Below are 21,040 nucleotides of genomic sequence, written 5' to 3' on the forward strand. Positions count from 1 at the left end.
ACCTAGTGAGATAAAGCATTGGGTATAACGAAATCAATAATGAAATAACAATTAAAACAGTAAATTACTAAAGTTCACGTGAAGGATCGTTGTGATATGTTCTATTGAAGAGATAGGCCTTCAGTGATTTCCGAAAGTTGATTAGGTCACTTAGTTTTTTTCACATCAAGTGTTAATGCATTCCAAAATTGCGTTCCTATATAAATTTAACTCTTCCTACCTGTCCACCTCCGCTGGAGAATTTAAGAAGGAAACGGTAATTAACCTCAAATAGCCTCTCTGGGACAGTGGTCAAATTAATTCCTAAATGCCTAATATAATGAGTTGCCCACTGGAACCGATATATCCATATAAGACTGAGCACTCTTTCTGCAGAGAAGGTCACATTGAGGACTTCAGACTTAGTTGTGGAACCCTAACACTACCAAATTGTTCTATAGACTTTAGGATCGACTGCTAAAGGTCCATCATTAAAAATACAATATCAGTAGCAAGGAGCAAGATCCTATGCTGCTCCTCCTCGATTATCAACCCCTGAATCATTTCAGTATTCCAAATCTTACCGGCAAAGGGTTCCATAGTAAGATCAAAAAGTAAGGGAGATAGAGGGCAGCCCTACCTAGTACCTCGTTCTAATTCAACTAGCTTGTGTAGCCCCCATTAAATATTCAAGCTCACCATTGGCTTGGTATATAGCAGCAGAACCTGCCCAAGGTAACTACCAAAAGCTCCCATTTTGCACAAAGTGGCAAACATATAAGGCCAGTCAAAAACCTTCTTGGCGTCTATCCCCATCAGCAAAGCAGGAACTTCTGTATTCCTCGCATGCCACATAAAGTTCAATTTTGTGTACATTATCGGAGGCTTGGTGGGCCCTTATAAAGCCCACCTGATCACGATGAATCAAATGGGGAATGTAGGTCTTCAGTCTAGTGGCTATGATTTTGGTAAGAATTTTGAAGTCAGTACCAAGAAGAGATATTGACCTGTAAGAGCCACACTGAACCGAGTCTTTACCTGGCTTATGAATTACAGTTATTCCAGGCCTGGTACATGGGAGGGGGAGGGGACAGTTCCTCCACTGGCTCCATATAATTAAACATCTGGGTTAATGGGACAGCTAAAAGGCCCTTAAAATTTTGTTTTTTTTAATCTGAAAAGAGTCTTTATTGAAATTTGAAGGTTTCCTGTACAGTAAAAACTACATACAGCAGAAAGCACAATACTAATTACAAATTGGCAAAAAGTTAAAAGGCCCTTAAAATTTTGTGGTAAGCCAAGGCACCTTCCCCAAGAGCAAGCTCTTAATGGCCTCAAGGGTCTTCTGAATCATAATAGGTTGAGAGAATTGTTCCATTTGCCCTGCTGTTAAGGTAGGGAGTCTAACAGTAGCCAAATAGTCATCAATGACATTCTGAGTAGTCACATGAATGGGTTTATATAATTTCTGGTAACTTAAAAGTGTTCCTGATCAGTTCTGGCACTTTATGAACTGCCCCCGCTTTGAATGTAGTTCCAAAAACCTTAGAAAGGCGGTATATCAAGTCCCATTTCCCTTATCTTTGATTTTTAAAATAGTTTCTTATATGCTGATTTTTGAATTTATGGGTGAAGAGTCTACTTTGTTTTGTTACCGAATTTGAAAAATACCACCTCCAACTCTAACTCCATTAGCTTAAGCCTTACTTTGTCCAACATACAGAGTCTGACTTGAGCCTCCTTCCCACTTGTGCTCGAAGTCCAAGTGCAAAGATGCCTACAAAGCTCAGCTATATGCAATTCCTTCATCTTTTCAACATGTCCAATCTAGATGTTTCAAATTATTCCTATACACTCTGAAACGCCTACAGTAGATTTAATCTACAGTCGTTAAGCTTTTATACAATGCCCGTCACTTCAATCATACATCTCCTTTTCTAACTGCTGAACATTAGCTACCCCCCAGATACTATATAGGTCGCTCAAAGTTGGGTGTGGATCCCAGATGCCCGTGTAAGCTAATTAGTCAACTAGGTGCTATCAATTATTGGAATTAATCAGAGTTAAATGGCACTAAACTGGCAGTAATTTGGAGTTACAAGCACATGTGCCCTATGCTCTATTCCATAACGTGCGTGCCTAAATTTCATAGCACACAACTCAAAAGGGGGCCTGGCCAAGGGAGGGGCACGGGTAGGTCAGGAGCATTCCTACAAATTAAGCATGATGTTATAGAACATTTGGATTTACACCAGGTTTCAGCAAGGATAAGTTTTGCGTCCAAAGTTTAGCGCATGAATCCACATTAAGCTCTATTCTATAAAGACTGCTTAGTACTATGTGACCTTTACAGAATTGGCAATTAGCACACATATTAATAGTACCTAACTTTGGACACTATTTACTGAATCTGGCCCAGAGTGCTATACAAACAGCTGATTTTATATAGAGATAAAGATACAGATGTATAACTGCTTTTATACATATAGTACTATCTACATATTTGACACAGGCCAATCCTGACCCAAGGATTTCAGTTTTTAGGTGACGCGGAAGCTTATTTTCAAAGCACATACTTACAAAGTTACATAGGTTACTATGAGGGGCATAATTGAATGGGCACCCAAGTTTTCCCGAGGGCGTACTCGTAGGACGTCCCAGCGAAGGGGCGGGGAAACCCGTATTATCGAAACAAGATGGGCGTCCATCTTTCGTTTCGATAAAATGGTCGGGGACGCCCAAATCTCAACATTTAGGCCAACCTTAGAGATGGTCGACATAAATGTTGAGATGATCACCCTTGGAGCTGATCGTCCCTGGTTTTCAGCCATAATGGAAACCGAGGACGCCCATCTCAAAAACGACCAAATCCAAGTCATTTGGTCATGGGAGGAGCCAGCATTCGTAGTGCACTGGTCCCCCTGACATGTCAGGACACCAACCGGGCACCCTAGGGGGCACTGCAGTGGACTGACGCACTAACTAAATGGAAAAAGCTCTTCCCTTACCAATCCCTTAGCGATTCGGAAAGGAACGGGCATGCATGAAGGAAATTGCATGTAAATGAGCTGCTCACTGTTAGCTCATTTGCACACGATTACCTTCCTAAGGAGGGGAAGCCAGTGCAGAGCAGCCAAGCATTATGCGTGGCTACTCTGCGCATGCCAAAGACGGCTTCATACGTGCAGACAAGCTGCGTGTATAATAGCCATCTACAACCTTAAATAAATTGGTATCTAGAACCTTAGGAAAATACAAGTCCAGGTGAAAATGTCCAAGTGCTCGTCAAGGACGTCTTTTTTTTTTTTTTTAAAGAGTATGGGTGAAGGACGTCCTTCGCTATGCCTCCGTCCCTGCAACAGCAGTTGAGGACATCCAAAATGTGGATGTTTCTGTGAGAAGGCTATGCCTCCGACACCCCCTTTATTGATTTGGATTTTGGATCACAAGTAGCAGCAGTGGGATTTGAACCGGCCACCTCTGGATTGCAAGACCAGTGCTCTAACCACTAGGCCACTCCTCTACTCCCTTGAAATTTGGCCGTCCCTGTGTGTGTGTGTGTGGGGGGGGGGGGGGCAGTTCAGGACGTCCACACCTTCGCTATGCCTCCGCTGACACACACATACCTTCCCCTCCCAGGGACCTGCATACTGCTGCGATGGACCCGAGTATGACATGTCAGGCTGGCAAAAAAACGTTTTTAAAGTTGCTTTTTTCAGGATGGGAGGGGTTAGTCACCACTGGGGGAGTCTGGGGAGGTCATCCCCGATTCCATTCGCTGGCCAGTTTGTGCACCTTTTTGAGGCTTGGTCGTAAGAAAAAATGGACCAAGTAAAGTCGCCCAAGTGCTCGCCAGGGACGCCCTTCTTTTTTCGATTATCGCTCGAGGACGCCCATCTGTTAGGCACGCCCCAGTCCCTCCTTCGCTACGCCTCTGACACACCCCCAGGAACTTTGATCGTCCCTGCGACGGGAAGCAGTTGGGGACGCCCAAAATCGGCTTTCAATTATGCCGATTTGGGCGACCCTGAGAGAAGGACGCCCATCTCCCGATTTGTGTCGAAAGATGGGCGCCCTTCTCTTTCGAAAACAAGCCTGTATGTAACTTTGTAAGTCAATGTGCTTTAAAAATGAGCACCAACATGTTATAAATTTAGGTATTATTTTCCATATAATTAAGGTTTATTCAGAGAAAAGTACATATTTTTTTCATAGCACAGGAACCACTGCTGTATATTGTTTTGAGCAAAATCAAACACATACATTTATGTAGCTGGGTCATCACCAGTGTAGAAAAGGCAGAGTGGAGAATCCACAGAGTACAGAATTCAGGAAGCCACGAGAGAGGGGTTACAGAATACTACGGGTAGTATGATTTTCCTGGTGTTTATCAAATAAAACTTACTTTTTTTTAAATGTCTATGCATTATTGGCATTCAATTGGTTTAAACCTAAAATCATAAGTCCTAAATATAAAAAAGCACAGGAGCCACTAAAAGTTTATTTGAACAACTTACGTCTCACTACTGTAATAACTTACCTACTGAGACAGCCTCAAAATCATGCCTTGGACTCAACAACCCTTCTGTACACACAAATTTGTTAACATTAAATATAAGGTAAATTCTCATCTGTTTTTTATTATCACTACTACTGAATATACTTTTCTATCATTATCTCAATTTAAATTAATGAAAAGAAAATGTATGCAAGTATGCTCACCTCAGTCAACTGATAACATCGGTTCCCTATCCATAAAATAGCAAAGAAAAACACAGCAATTTAAAAACTACAAAACCAACGAGCTGAAGAGAGGTGCAATGTCCTATTGATACCTTTAGACCACAGTTAAAAATAACCTTCCTACACCTATAAATAGGCAGATGAGCAACTCACCAAATTATTATAATAGGTGGCTGAAGAATATTCCTAGAGATGCTACAAAAAAATACAATATGGGACAGTAAATTTAAATCCGTTTATTTTCCAGATTAAAATAGGAAAATTAAGTAGTTAATCCTATGACTGCAGAGATGCTGACCTGCTTCAATGTTTCGAGCTTGCACATCATCTTCAGGTAGCACCAGGGCATATGCAAAATCTCAGGTGAGCTGGTGACTCTGTATTCCTGGATAAGGCAGTTTTTCCATTTCTAATCTGGAAAATAAATGAATGTTTCTGGTACATTGTACATGGGTATTTTGCATTCAGAGAAGCACAAAACTGAAACTAAAATAGGGTATTACTGAACTGCATGTGAAAAATAAAAAAAATTATAAACCTTTTTTTTAAAAAAACTTAATACAAGTAGATCCTCATTGGGAGGTTTTTGGGATCAGTGATTACTTTTTCACTGTGGGCTCCTAAGTAATTTGTGTTTTGGTTGCCACAGTAGGATGAGATCCCTTTTCCTCCCATAAGTAAAGAGTGTTGTTGAATCTTCATGTTTTCAATGCGAGTTGTCTCTTAACTTCAGTGAAGTAGATCCGAGCGGGACTGTCTTTGCTTCTATATACAAACAGTATCTCTAAGCGTTCAAACTCATTCTCCCTTGTTATTGAAAAAACATTTAGTTTCTAGCATGTTCCAATCCAAAATTCTATAATGCAACAGATAAAGTTCTTTTATCATATATATCAATGATTTCTCTAATCATTCAAATTTAGTCCCATCTCATTGAAAATGAATTGCTTAGTTTGAACCAGTCCATGATTCCTAAGTAAAAAGTTCTTAAAGGCTGAATCGAGATCTCATTCTTCAATGTTCCACATCTTATCCTTCAGCATCTCACACTGCATGCGCTGCCTTGACTCTGGCCGAGTTTCGCTATCTGCTTTTTCAAAAGGCACGCTGTAATGTACCCTGTAAATGTGCGCTGTGATTCCACCTATAACATGTATATCACAGCCTATATCACAAATTATTTCATAATCCTTCCCCTTTCTTGTTTATACTATAGTCCCAATTCTCACCTTATAAATTTTATTACTTTCTCACACTTCATCTTAATCTCAACTCCTAGCAGCGACTGCTGTTCCTGGATGGCATTCCAGTCCAGAATGCATCCCGTCATCCGGTGACGCCTATCTGACCTCATCGGACAGCTGGATTTTTATCCTTTAGTTTTTGCACATGCTACAAATCTTCACCTGTCCCACTCAACTTGCTTGTTCAATCCCCCCGGCTGTATGGTGTTCCAAAGATAAATAAACCGCTGCTACTTATGTACTAACCAATCAGGGTTCACTTTGCCATGATGTTGTATCTGTAACAATACAACAAATTTAAGTTCTAAAACAGAATGCTCCTTCCAATGATCGGTCAAGGGAGCATCCTTCTTATTTGTTCTAATATTGCTGACATGCTCACCAATCCAGGTTTTTATTTTCCTAGATTTCTGACCTATATAATAAAGACCACAGGGGCACATAATACAATGCACTGTCCCTGTGGAATTCAATCTGTTCTAGTTCGTAATTGAAATAGTATATCCGAATGTGGAATGAGTATGGCATTTGTTCCTAACACAATCACATTAATTACATTCTCCACATTTAAAATGCCCCCGATCTTCTGTCAGCACGAGTTTGGGATTTGACACTAGCTCACCCAAATTCTTTCCCCGCCTGTATGCAAACTTAGGGTATTCCTCTAATTATGAATATCCAAAATATGCCAATATTTTTTGATTGCTCTTGCTATGGCAGGGGTACAAGAGGAATATGGAAGTACACGTCATAATACTGGAATCCTTAGGCCCAGTCGGGTTTACAATTCATTACCTATCTGCATAAGGCTCTATTACATGCTTTTTTAAATTAAATTTTAACTGCCAGACCCTTGACCATTCCTCCAATGTTTGGAGATCTTTTCTCACGGTTTCTACACCCTCCAGGGTATCCACTCTATTGGCTATCTTCGTATCATCCGCAAAATGGCAAACTTTTCCTTCTAACCCTTCAGCAATGTCTCTTACAAATATATTAAACAAATTGGCCCCACCACCGACCCCTGAGGTACGCCATTGCTCACCTTTCCTCAGAATGGATTCTATTTACCACCACCCTCTGCCGCCTGTCGGTCAACCAGTTTCCTATCCAGTTCACCACTTTGGGTCCTAAGTTCAGCCATTTTAGCTTATTCACGAGTCTTCTGTGAGGGACCATATCAAAGGTTTTGCTGAAATCCAAGTAGATTACATCTAGTGCACGTCCTTTATCCAGTCCTTTGGTCACCCAGTCAAATAAGTCAATCAGATTCGTTTGGCAGGATTTTCCTATGGTAAAGCCATGTTGCCTAAGATCCTGTAACCTGTTAGATTCTAGAAAGTTAACTATCCTTTCCTTCAGCAGTGACTCCATTATTTTTCCTACCACCGATGTGAGGCTTACCAGCCTGTAGTTTCCCACTTCTTCCATGTCTCCGCTTTTGTGAAGAGGGAACTCACTGCTGACATGGAAAGAAATGAGCACAAATGCTAGTAGTCAAAGTAAAAAGATTCAAGATTTGCAAGCCCTGATGTTTGAAGAAAACTTGTTGCTATTACAGAGACATGGTTCAATGGTTCTCATGAATGGGATACAACCACACCGATCTATAATCTTTTTAGGAAGCACAGGGAAGGCCGACAAGGTGGAGAAGCACTGTATGCAAAAAATAATATCGGAGCGGCTGAAATGCAGGGACTGAAGCTATATGGATCATTCTGGAAAGAGAAGATGGAAGCTGTATCCACATAGGTGTTATCTACAAATCCCTGGCACAAATGGAGAAGCTGGACAAGGATCTGATAGAAGATATCCATAAGATTGGTATGAAAGGGGAAGCGCTATTGGGTTAAAAAACAAATTAAAAAACAAATCAGGTATTTAAACCAATATTATGGAAATAGCCTTGTGTACCAGATTGCAGCAAATTCATGTTCAACAAGGCTGGCAGGGCTCAACATATCACACAGATCATGTACTTGAGTCAGAAGGGGAGCAGAGAAGATAGTTGCTAATGCTACTGGGTCCCCAGCTAAACAACAGAACAACGGTATCAGAGAAAATCTCCCTTCACCCCCCTCCCCCACCGCACCCCACTGGTAGATAATTTGGAATCTCCATTCCAAATTATCTACCAGTGGGGTGCGGTGGGGGAGGGGGGTGAAGGGAGATTTTCTCTGATACCATTGTACTCTGATACCGTTTCTCGCACTTAAATTTTTGTAAGATTGTAAACAAGTGCCACAGTATGAGGTCATCACAATAAAAATGAATACTCTGGTATAGTGCTATTCTTAAATATTCAGTGAATTCAATTCAAGTATAGTGTGACTCAAATATAGTTTGGGTCTGATTTGTATCATGCACTCAATGGAGTTTTAAGTTAGTTTTAATTTCTTCTATTTTCAATCTTAAAAGAAGTTTAAAATCAGTTTCGCAACAGAAGACAAAACAAATCATGTAACAACGTAAATGGCACAGTCCCACTTGAGGTTCCAGTATCCAGTCAATGTACTCAGCTGGGATGCGAGAATGAAGACAATTTGGCCTGGCACAACAGGGACTGCACACAAACCGATATCTCAGAAAAGAATTAGATAAGCAAACAAGGAAAAACAAGTGGTAAATGCACAAATACAATTGGAAAAACAAAGTGTTACTTCAGGAACCATACATGGACCAAACCCTGACACAAAAATGCTTCAGGAGAGGAGAGCTGAAACCTAAGGATGAGAGATTGGTAGTTGCAGCCTCGGACAGTGGATTATGGACAAGATGGTTCACCACAAGCATAGAAAAACTGTTATGACAGACATCCATAGGTTCTGTAAGAACAGCTAGAAAATATTACTCATCTCTTAGCTGGTTATGAAGTACTGATGACAGAAAGTTTCTATACAGAAAGGCACAAGTTGACATATCTCATTCAATGGAACCAAACATTACATCAGTTATCAGAAAAACACTGGATCAAGAACCCAAGTGCCTCTTTTACAAAGCAGCGCTAGCAATTCCTACACGGCAAATGAGAGGCGAGTTGAGATCAATTCCATTAATACCATAAACATGGCATTTAGTTAACACGGTCTTCAGCCATCATAAACACTAAGCAACTGAATTTCAAACTTGTCCTGGGGTGCCACCAGCACAATCCAGTTTTCGTGATATCCCTAATAAAAATAAACAGATTTTCATCCCTCTCACCTCCATTATGTGCAAATCTCTCTCACACATATTCATTAGGGATATTTTGAAAATCCAACTGATTGGTGGTCCCCCAGAACAGGTTTGAGAACCAATGCACTAAGCATTAGAAACCAACTTTTCTTTACATTAAATGTTTTTGGGAAAAAAAAAAAAAAGAAGACGATACTAAATCTTGAAACTGAAAACAAAACCTCTCTGAATCTGTTTACATAAGAGCTAAGTAACAAGAGATAACCTGTTACTCTTCTCTCGCACATCAAACTACTCGAGTGAAGAGAAGATATACAGGGTCTGATAGCCTGACGCTCAGAAGCAAATGTGGGCGCTAGAGGTCATTAGAGCCAGACTGGCTACCGCCGAATGTTCAGAGCCGGCAAGCGCATAAAATAATGAGTTCACCGGCTCTGAACGCAATAAGCATGCAAATGAGGGTCTCCCACATTCCTCCTCAATGCTCAGCAAGCAGCGTGCCAAACAAGGGCACTCCTCCCGTGGCAAACGCTAAGACAGCTCGGAGCTGGCTTTGGGTTCTGCCGAGCAGGGGAGACCAGCTGTCACAACCCTGGTGGCCCATGGGCCGCAGACCCCCCACCTCCCCAAACATGTAAGGGCCTGAAGGTCCGGTGGACCCCTAGATCCCCCCCCCCCCCCACGAAAATAAAAACCCTGGTGGTCCAATGGAACCCTTAGCCGGGACAAATGACCACCCCCCACCCCCACTAAAGACTAGCCCTGGTGGAGGAGAGACTAGGACTCCCTCCCTCCTCCTGCTGGGTGCCTCCTCAAAATGGCAATGTGCTGCCCTGCCCTTAACAATCCAAAAACTCCCTCATGATCAATGCTATGATCGCACTTAAATTTGCATGTCATTAGCGTTGATCATTGGGGATTTCATTCCCTGAACTGTTCCAGCAGTATTTTTACCACGCTGTTCAGAACAGCACAGGGGTTATGATTGGGACCTAAAAAATCCATTTACAGATGCTTTGCCAAAATAATCTACTTCCCTCAGGCATCTCTCTAGTTAATCAAAATCTATATGGACATATAGAGGGACTGTAGGGTAGGAAGAGAGAAAGTGCAGAGTAAAGTGATTCTGTGAGAAAGTAAACATAGATATGTTTGCACCTGAATGAGCTGTACAGCAGAGGAAAGAAGAAAGTGTGTGGTGATATAATGAATATATGCATTTTCCTGGGAAGAAATGCACTCACAATGCACCCAAAATAAATTAGAGGGAGAAGCACAGCAGCAGCAAATGGCAAGTACATTTGTTCCACGGCAATTAAGAACAGGATGAATTTTATAAACTCCCAATTACAGCATACTAATACCCAATATCTGAACTCCAGTTACTGTTACAAATCATACACTGAATTAATTTGAATAGAAATTTCTCTTCCTTGTTCTTTTCCATTTGTTGTGTTCCATGTAAGGTACATGTGTTTTTAGAGAGTCAATATTTGTGTTACCTGATGCCACTGTACTAAAAGCAATATGAACTATTCTAAACCTAGGCTACAAACAAATATTTCTCATAGTGTGCATATTCAAACTGTGTGTAAGGTAAACAAGGCTTCTGTTTAAAAGTGTTTTATAAATCACATTTCTGCATTCTCCAGCTATTTTAGAGTTTTATAAAAACATTTTAAGGTGTAGCCATGTCTGTCTACTGTAACAAAATTGATAGAGGCAGGTGGCACTTTATAGACTAACCAATTTATTGAGGCATGAGCTTTCGAGGACCAGAGTCCATTTCATTGGACTCTGGACCTCGAAAGCTCATGCCTCAATAAACTGGTTAGTCTCTACAGTGCCACCTGCCTCTGTCAATTTAGAGTTATGTATGTTCCAAAACAAAAAAAAAACTGTGTTCAGGGTTTTCCCTCCTGCAACTCTCTCAAACTGCCTATCCCACCACAAGTAAGGCGGAGGGGAAGATTCAGAAGGAGTGGCAGTGGTTTTCTAGTGTGCAGAAAAATTACCAATTTTGTTTGCATCTAAAGATCTAAAAAAAAAAAGAGAGAGGGAGAGAAACAGAAGTCCTAAACACAGACTGTGAAAAGTCAGAAAACTAGTACTACTTTATATTATAAAACTCTTTGATCTCTACTAAAAGTAAGCCAGGATTTCATAAACCCACAAAGAGAAAATGTTTTAAACTAAAATACTGTACATCTTGGGGCATTGTTTCTGTAGCAATTTATAACTATTTGATACAAGAAAACAAGCATTAGAAGAAATAACGTTTCTGCAAATTCCAAACTACTTTAGAAGGAATTAATTTCAATTACATTTAGCATGCAGTAGTACCCCATGCGGTAAAGAAACTTGTTGACATACACGCTTAAAAGCTTGCTTTCATTTTGCTCTGTTTTAGTTATTTATATTACTGGCAAACATTTGATTAGGATGGAGAACTATATCATCTTATGGCCATGATAACATGCCATTATCTTCAAATTACTGCATTATGCATAGATCTATGTACGTTTTACTAACTAAAAAACAAACCAGAAAACATTAAAACTTAACAACACTTATAAGAAAAAATAGAACAAGATTTACAAAGCTATTACTATTTTTCTTTCCGAATAAGGCGCCCTGAAAAATATACATTAAAATAAATGATGAAACCATTTAAAGGATTCAAAGTGCCGCCAAATATGCCTTTTATTTTAAACTGTGTGCAGTATAGCAAATCGAGAATCCCTCTTCCTCATGAATAAATTCTCCTTCACGTTATCAGAGACTCGCTTGCATCTCTGTGTCTGAAGTGACAGCTCCTATCCACTTGAAGAGGACCTGGTCATTGGGAAACCGACACCTGGGGGGGAGGAGGAAATACGGCCAGAGCACAGGGACCGCTTGAGCAACAGAAGATAAAAGGGACACCATGCATATTAGGAGCTGCCTGAGGGAACCGAGAACATTTAGGCCTAGTCCCACGCTGATGCCCAGCAGTTCCACATAACAGAAGTAGTTGGCGCATGGCAGCCACTATATCTCTCGCCACCAGGCTCAAATAATTTTCACGACTTGCGGTGTCCATACCTGTGCGGTGGCAGGGCCGGTTCTCCCCCTGCTCCTGCCGTGGTGGCTGCGGGCTCAGCCTGTACTGGCGCGCCCTCACACTCCTGCCGGGGCTCGCGGGAACTCATACGAGACGCGCTGGTCTCTCCAGCCGGAGGAAGTGCGCTGATCCACCGCCGCCACCTCCTCCTCCCTCCTGGCGCCGCCGCCGCTGCTTCTTCAGCTCCTCGTTCACAGCCAGTTTCGCCGGGGAGAGCTCCCGGAACTTTGGCCACACAGTAAAGTATGCCTGCCGAGTGAAAGTCCGCGCCGCACCGATTCCGCTCGGTCACAGAGGGTTACGGGATTTGCAGGCCCCGGTTGCTAGAGGCAGGCAGGAATAAACCCAGACACCGGGCTGGACGCTCAAACCAGAAGCAGCTCCGGTTTGGAGAGAGCGCTGCAGATCCGCCCTCTGTTGCTGGCGAAGGTTGTAGTTGTTAGAACTGAAGAAGGTTAGCGAAGAGAACCTCTTTTTTTCCAGTCACCCTGAACCCAACTCCGCCATCTTTGCTACAAACTCGGCTGCTCCACCAGTGCCAAACTAGGAGGACTTGCTCGGCGGGCTGAGTATCCCATGCGGCACCGCTTTACCGTCTTGCAAAGCGAGAAGAACGATAGAGTTCCTCCCCTCCCCCCCAAGTTACCCGCGAACCAAGGACATTAAACCTGCTTGCGCTCGCGACCAACGCCCTCACCATACGCTCGCTACGTGAAGTGATACATCTCTATGGTGACTGAGCTGGGGGGAGAAATGAGTAGGTGGAATTCTGTCGGTGTCGGATCACGCGGTTGAGTTTCCAAATTGCTGCTGTGTGTTGGAAAAGGCAGGCCTTCAGTTCTGGTTAAAAAGATATATTTCTTTTTCATCTTTTATTAAAAAACATTCAGAGTTTAAAGCCGTTTCAAATAGTTTGAAATTGCTACACAAGTTATTGCATGTTTTGAAACCTGGACATGCTAAAACAAAACTTATCCCCTCCCCCTCGGTTTACCAAGCCGCGCTAGCGCCGATACAACCCATGCACTTTGAATGGACTTTGCATTGTCGGAAACGGGGGTAAATATTTAGTGAGCGCCAATTCCATCGGTCCGTATTTTTTTTTTTTTACTTCAGTTAATAATGCTTTAACTTTCTTTTCTTTAAAGAAGAAAGTACAAAGGCGGGAGAATGCAACAGCAGATTTGTTTTGTGTTCCTAATAAATAATTTGTAATTACGTTTTAGAAGCCATCGCACATAAGGTAGCTGTCTAATCTTCATACTTAGCAGGCAAATAACTCCTGTCCTGCTGTCATCCAGAATACGCTTAGCTGCCGCCTAGTGACTGGAACCATCATTACGTGTCAGGTTCAATACCTAATATTTTTACCATGAATTCTTTAACTTACACTGTCAGATTCAAATATGCTGTAATCAGGTATGACAGACAACATTGTATTTCTAATTATATGTGATGCAGACATTCCATCTAATCACAGTTCCATAAGAAACGAATGGGTGAAATATAAGGACAGTTCAGTCCCACTAGCAATCATTTCAAAATTGGGCTTGGTTTTTTTTTTTTTTAATCTCCTATAGGACCTATCCACTAAGTTTCTCATATTTACAATCCTTTCCTCAGACATTCACAGTGCTTCTCCCAGAAGAAAATGCAATAGCTATATACATAGTAACATAGTAGATGACGGCAGAAAAAGACCTGCACGGTCCATCTAGTCTGCCCACGATAAACTCATATGTGTATACCTTACCTTGATTTGTACCTGTCTTTTTCAGGGCACAGACCGTATAAGTCTGTCCAGCAGTATTTCCCGCCTCCCATCACCGGCTCTGGCACAGTCCCCGTATAAGTCTGCCCTCCCCTATCCTAGCCTCTCAACCACCAACCCCTCTTCCCCCCGCCACCCAATTTCAGCTAAGCTTCTGTGGATCCATTCCTTCTGCACAGGATTCCTTTATGCCTATCCCACGCATGTTTGAATTCCGTTACCGTTTTCATGTCCACCATCTCCCGCGGGAGGGCATTCCAAGCGTTCACCACCTTCTCCGTGAAGAAATACTTTCTGACATCTTTCCTGAGTCTGCCCCCCTTCAATCTCATTTCATGTCCTCTCGTTCTACCGCCTTCCCATCTCCGGAAAAGATTCGTTTACGGATTAATACCTTTCAAATATTTGAACGTCTGTATCATAACACCCCTCTTCCTCCTTTCCTCCAGAGTATACATGTTCAGGTCATCAAGTCTCTCTTCATACGTCTTGGAACACAACTCCCATACCATCCTCGTAGCTTTTCTTTGTACCGCTTCCATTTTTTTAACATTCTTCGCAAGGTAAGGCCTCCAAAACTGAACACAATACTCCAGGTGGGGCCTCACCAACGTCTTATACAGGGGCATTAAAACCTCCTTTCTTCTGCTGGTCACACCTCTCTCTATACAGCCTAGCAACCTTCTCGCTACGGCCACCGCCTTGTCGCACTGTTTCATCGCCTTCAGGTCCTCAGATACTATCACCCCAAGATCCCTCTCCCCGTCCGTGTCTATCAGGCTCTCCCCACCTAACACATACGCCTCCCTTGGATTTCTACTCTCTAAGTGCATCACTTTGCATTTCTTCGCATTGAATTTTAATTGCCAAACGTTAGACCATTCTTCCAGCTTCTTCAGATCTTTTTTCATGTTTTCCACTCCCTCCTGGGTGTCCACTCTGTTGCAAATCTTGGTGTCATCCGCAAAAAGGCAAACTTTACCTTGTAATCCTTTGGCAATGTCACTCACAAATATATTGAACAGAATGGGCCCCAGCACCGATCCGTGAGGCACTCCACTACTCACCTTTCCCTCCTCCGAGCGAACTCCATTTACCACCACCCTCTGGCATCTGCCCGTCAACCAGTTCCTAATCCAGTTCACCACTTCGAGTCCTATCTTCAGCCCTTCTAGTTTATTCAAGAGCCTCCTGTGGGGAACCGTGTCAAAAGCCTTGCTGAAATCTAAGTAGATGACATCCATAGCACGTCCTTGATTTAATTCTCCTGTCACCCAGTCAAAGAATTCAATGAGATTCGTTTGGCACGATTTCCCTTTGGTGAAACCATGTTGTCTCGGATCTTGCAACTTATTGGCTTCCAGGAAATTCACTATCCTTTCCTTCAGCATGGCTTCCATTACTTTTCCAATAACCGAAGTGAGACTTACCGGCCTGTAGTTTCCAGCTTCTTCCCTATCACCACTTTTGTGAAGAGGGACCACCTCCGCCGTTCTCCAATCCCTCGGAACCTCTCCCGTCTCCAAGGATTTATTAAACAAATCTTTGAGAGGACCCGCCAGAATCTCTCTCAGCTCCCTCAGTATTCTGGGGTGGATCCTGTCCGGCCCCATGGCTTTGTCCACCTTTAGCTTTCCAAGTTGTTCATACACACACTCTTCCGTGAACTGTGCTCTATCCACTTCATTCTCAGGTGTACTTTTGCCAGTCCCTCTCGGTCCTTCCCCAGGATTTTCTTCAGTGAAAACAGAACAAAAGTATCTATTTAGCAAATTGGCTTTTTCCTCATCATTTTCTACATAGCGTTTTGCTGTATCTTTTAGTCTCACAATCCCCTTTTTAGTCTTTCTCCTTTCACTAATATACCTGAAGAAGTTTTTGTCTCCCCTTCGTACATTTCTAGCCATTTGTTCTTCCGCTTGCACCTTCGCCAGACGTACCTCTCTCTTGGCTTCTTTCAGTTTCATCCGGTATTCCTCCCCGTGTTCCTCTACTAGAGTTTTTTTGTATTTCTGGAACGCTAACTCTTTAGCCTTTATTTTCTCAGCCACTTGCTTTGAAAACCATATTGGTTTCCTTTTTCTCTTGCTTTTATTTACTCTCCTTACATAAAGGTCTGTGGCCCTGTTTATTACTTCTTTCAGCTTGGACCACTGTCCTTCCACATGTTGTGCGTTCTCGCAGCCCATCAGCTCCTTCCTCAGGTATTCCCCCATTTTGTTAAAGTCAGTATATGTAACTCCATAGTCCAAGAAATGTTCATGATTAGGTATTTTACCTGATTCTAGATCCCCTTGTGCTGGGTTGTCATGAAGATGTCTATCTGCATGTAATAAATGTAAACCGCCATGGTTGTACTAAAGAAAGGTGATATATCAAACCCATGACCCTTTACCCTTAGTGAGAGTTAGCTACTACCTTGAGCCTGCAGTCTTCTTTTCATTATTGGTTTTGCAGAGGCTTTAGTAGGGTGTCTGAAATGTGCAGCACCTTCACTCTCATTGGAGAGCAGAGGTTCCCAATTCAGCCCTTGGTACACACTCAGCTAGTCAAGGTTTCAAGATAGCCACATGATTTAAAACACATATGAGTAAATATTTTTTTACTCAATGAATAGTTAAGCTCTGAATTTTATTTTCAGAGGATGTGGTAACAGTGGTTAGCATATCAGGATTTTAGAAAGGTTTGGACAAGTTCCTGAAGGAAAAGTCTAGAATCTGCTATTCAGATAAAAAGGGGGAAAGCCAGTGCTGTCCCTGACAATAGTAGCATAGAATCTAGCTACAATTTGGGATTCTGCCAGGTACTTGTGTCCTGGATTGGTCACTGTTGGAAGCAGAATACTAGACTAGATGGGCCATCAGTCTAGCCCAGTATGGCTATTTTTATGTTCTTATGTATAGCCACAATGAATATGCATGAAGTAGATTTGTGTAAAAGGAAGACAGTGTTCCTTGTGGATATTTTGCAAACACAACATAGTAGATGACGGCAGAAAAAGACCTGCACGGTCCATCCAGTCTGCCCAACAAGATAAACTCATATGTGCTACTTTTTGTTTATACTCTACCTTGATTTGTACCTGTCCTCTTCAGGGCACAGACCATATAAGTCTGCCCAGCATTTTCCCCGCCTCCCAACCACCAGCCCCGGCACAGACCATATAAGTCTGCCCAGCACTATCCCCGCCTCCCAACCACCAGCCCCGCCTCCCACCACTGGCTCTGCCACCCAATCTCGGCTAAGCTGCTGAGGATCCATTCCTTCTGAACAGTTTATCCCACGCATGTTTGAATTCCGTTACCGTTTTCATTTCCACCACCTCCCGCGGGAGGGCATTCCAAGCATCCACCACTCTCTCCGTGAAGAAATACTTTCTGGTTGGGTGTGTCCTGAGGAGGGGGTTATGAACCCTCACTCTAGGTGTCAAAGCTTTTTAAGGGCCTCTTAAGGATTTATTTAATGGGATGCAGATTTTCAGACCATGAGAATTAGACTAGCTAACTTCTGTGGTCAGCACTGAACCCAGATATTCAATGCTGGGCCATTTTCGGTGACCTGCATTGAATATACGGTGTATTTTGGGGTAGTTTCAAGATAGCAGGACAAGTCGATATTCAGACTTAGCCTGTTATCTTGAAACTGGCCAAAGCTATTCTACAGTTTCACACAGCCAAATATGATTGCTAAACTTACTTTAAAAATCAGCGGATAGCTGGTTATATTGCATGATATAATCGGCTAGCAGCTAGACAATTATATCATGCAGTATAACCGGCTAGCTGCTAACCGGGGATATTCAGCAGGGGATAGCCAGTTAGCCCCTGCTGAATATTGGCGGATAGCTGGTTAAATTCTATTTAATCGATCTCTGGCTGGTTAAATAACAATATCGGTGAGTAGGTCTTTAGAGACTGGAGAGGTTCCACGGGATTGGAGACAAGCAGATGTGGTCCCTCTTCACAAAAATGGAGACAGAGAAGACAGGGGAAGCTACAAGCCGGTTAGCCTCACATCAGTGGTAGGAAAAATAATGGGAGTCGCTGCTGAAGGAAAAGATAGTTATCTGAGGCAGTATGGCTTTACCAAAGGAAAATCCTGCTAAACAAATCTGATTTCTTTGCCTGGGTGACCAAAGATCTGGATAAAGGACAGGCACTAAATATACAGGCGCATTTTCGAAATAGATGGACGTCCAAAAAGTAACATAAATTGGCATTTGGACGTCCATCTCACAGAAACGTCCATATCGGTATAATCGAAACAGCATTTTGGATGTCTTTCTCAAAGTCCGTTAGAAGGACTTTAAATCTCAAGAGGACATATCGGGGGCGTGTTCAAGGCGGGACTTGGGCGTTCCTAAGACTTGGACGTCTTTGAGCTACAATGGAACAAAGCAAAAACGTCCAGCACTAAAACTTGGACGTTTTAAGCTAGACCTATTTTTCATACGAATAAGGCACAAAAAGGTGCCCCAAATGACCAGGTGACCACTGGAGGGAATCGGGGATGACCTCTCCTTACTCCCCCAGTGGTCACTAACCCCCTCCCACCCCAAAACATTGTGTTGAAGAACATTACTTGCCAGCCTCAGATGTCATACTCAGGTCCATGACAGCAGCATGCAGGTCCCTGGAGTAGTTTAGTGCACTACAGACAGGTGGACCCAGGCACATCCCCCACTACCTGTTACACTTGTGCAGGAAACTGTGAGCCCACCAGAAACCCACTGTACCCACATATAGGTGCCCCCTTCACCCGTAAGGGCTATGGTAGTGGTGTACAGTTGGGTGTTGTGGGTTTTGGGGGGCTCAGCACACAAGGTAAGGGAACTGTGTACCTGGGAGTATTTTATTAAGTCCACTGCAGTGCCCCCTATGGTGCCCGATTACTGTCCTGGCATGTCAGGGGGACCAGTCTACTGAAAATGCTGACTCCTCCCACATCCCAATGGCATGACTTTGGACGTTTTAGACACTTGGACGTCTTTTTTTCGAAAATGGCCAAAAATCAAAGATACCCAAATCGCAGGATGTCCATGGTATTTTCTAACACAAAAGATGGACTTCCATCTTTTTCGAAAATGACCTTCTCCCTGCTTTGGAATTTGGACGTCTTTGTAAAACGTCCCAATTCTTTCTTCGACATTTCTTTAGAAAATGCCCCTCATAGTCTACTTTGATTTCAGCAAAGCCTTTGATACAGTTCCTCAGAAAAGACTTTTGAATAAGCTGAGAGGGCTGAACTTATGACCCAAAGTGGTGAACTGGATTGGAAACTGATTGCCCAACAGGCAACAAAGGGTGGTGGTAAATGGAATTTGCTCAGAGAAAAGGAATGTGAGTAGTGGAGTGCCTCAGGGGTATTCTGTTTAATGTATTTGTGAGAGATATTGCTGGAAGGTTAGAACGAAAGTTTGCCTTCTTGCAGATGGCACAAAGATAGCCAGTAGAATGGGGAAGCAGAAACCATGAGAAGAGATGTCCAAAAGTTAGAAGAACGGTCAAAGGTCTGTTCCCACCTCTTTGTGTATTACTGCTTGACCCATGGGACTTTTGTTGTTCAGTTACCTTCTGGTTTCTGTATGTGCAGAGGTCATAATTTTAACTAGATTAAATTTAAAAAATAAGGAGCCCTTTTACTAAAGCTTAGTGTGCTCTAAATGCTAAGAAGCCCATTTTATACCTGTGGGCTTCTTAGCATTTAGAGCACTGTGAGCACACTAAGCTTTAGTAAATGGGCCCCTAAAAGAAATATGAAAAGCTGCATTATCAGGTAAAGAGGCTACCAAACGGCTTAATGCCTTACAAAAATCGTGTAGCTTTGTAAAATAATGAAAACAGAAACAGATCAATTCTACTCTCTGTATATAATGATTCAAAATGGCAAAAAAAAAAAATCAAACCTCAATGTAACTAAAAACCGATGTCATTGACATTTGATGATGTCATTGGAATGCATAGTTCAGTGGTACTTTTAGCATTTTTTGAATGTTTTTGAGGTCAAGAAGTAAAGAAAATGGTGCGATTTTACTAATTCCAATGTGATTTTTCATTGAGGTTTGAGTTTTTTGCTGTTTTGAATCATTATATACACAATTTAAACAATACAGCAACAGGGAATCTATAACCAAGAACAATTCTCTGTGCCTGGAAGAGCATTCCCTGAAGGAGCCTGCACTCACAACCCACTTCCCCCCATTGAACCATACAATCTATCCGCCCTGATGTACAAGACAACAATAACCTTAGAATCACAATCTGCTGAAACACAGCTGGAACATCAAACATAAACAGTCTAAGCCATACAGTGTCACTCATTACAGCAACTATCTTACAGTTAGACATCAACTGTGTGAAGTCGCAAAAACAGCATGAACATCCAGATAGTGCATCTCACTTCACTTGCTGCCTCCAGATTTTCAAACTTTTTGGTAATATTATTCAGCGTCATCCTGAGTCTAGCCGGATAGTACATACCGTGCTTAGCCCCAAGGATCTTAAGAGGCTCTCGCATTGCCAGAAGAGCCTTTCTTCTCTGCATAGTGCCATTAAGATCTGGCAGGATTAAAATTGTGTTACCTTGATCTTTGAGTGGTGTCTTGGCTTTAGCAGTTTGCAAAATAGAAAGTGCTTGTTGATAGTGCAGAACCTTGGCCACAATTTTTCTTGGGTACTGAGCACTGGAGCCTGGGCACTGCAGTAGCATACAGTGAGTGAGCTTGATTTCAAATGTACATTCAAGTGGAGGCCCAAAAAGGCAGGTAATCAACCTTCCAGAAATTGGAGTATAGCTGGACCCTCCACACCCTTGGGCAAACCAAGGATCCATATGTTACTTCACTTCATCTGGTTCATATCTTCAGTGTTCCCATCCAAAAGCTGCAGGACCTTAATCTGATGATGCACCGTGCTCAGCTATTCTGCCTGGGCCTGATCCACCAAGATGCCAGTGCACTGCAAGGATGATTCCAGCTGTGTTTTGATCTCAGATACTTCCTTTGTGTCTGAATGGATTCCTTGT

At 42.4% G+C, this 21,040-nt stretch overlaps 1 protein-coding gene across 1 annotated transcript in view; it reads right to left on the reverse strand.

The window, feature by feature from the left end:
* Positions 1 to 13,061, reverse strand: part of UBE3A (ubiquitin protein ligase E3A) — a 201,939-nt gene extending 188,878 nt beyond the window's left edge. Inside the window, 1 exon segment of the mRNA XM_030201384.1 lies at positions 12,228 to 13,061. Coding sequence (XP_030057244.1) covers positions 12,228 to 12,334 — 107 coding nt within the window. The 5' untranslated portion in view covers positions 12,335 to 13,061.
* Positions 13,062 to 21,040: the final 7,979 nt, after the last annotated feature.

This window comes from Microcaecilia unicolor, chromosome 4, assembly GCF_901765095.1.
Source record: "Microcaecilia unicolor chromosome 4, aMicUni1.1, whole genome shotgun sequence".
In the NCBI taxonomy this organism is placed as follows: domain Eukaryota; kingdom Metazoa; phylum Chordata; class Amphibia; order Gymnophiona; family Siphonopidae; genus Microcaecilia; species Microcaecilia unicolor.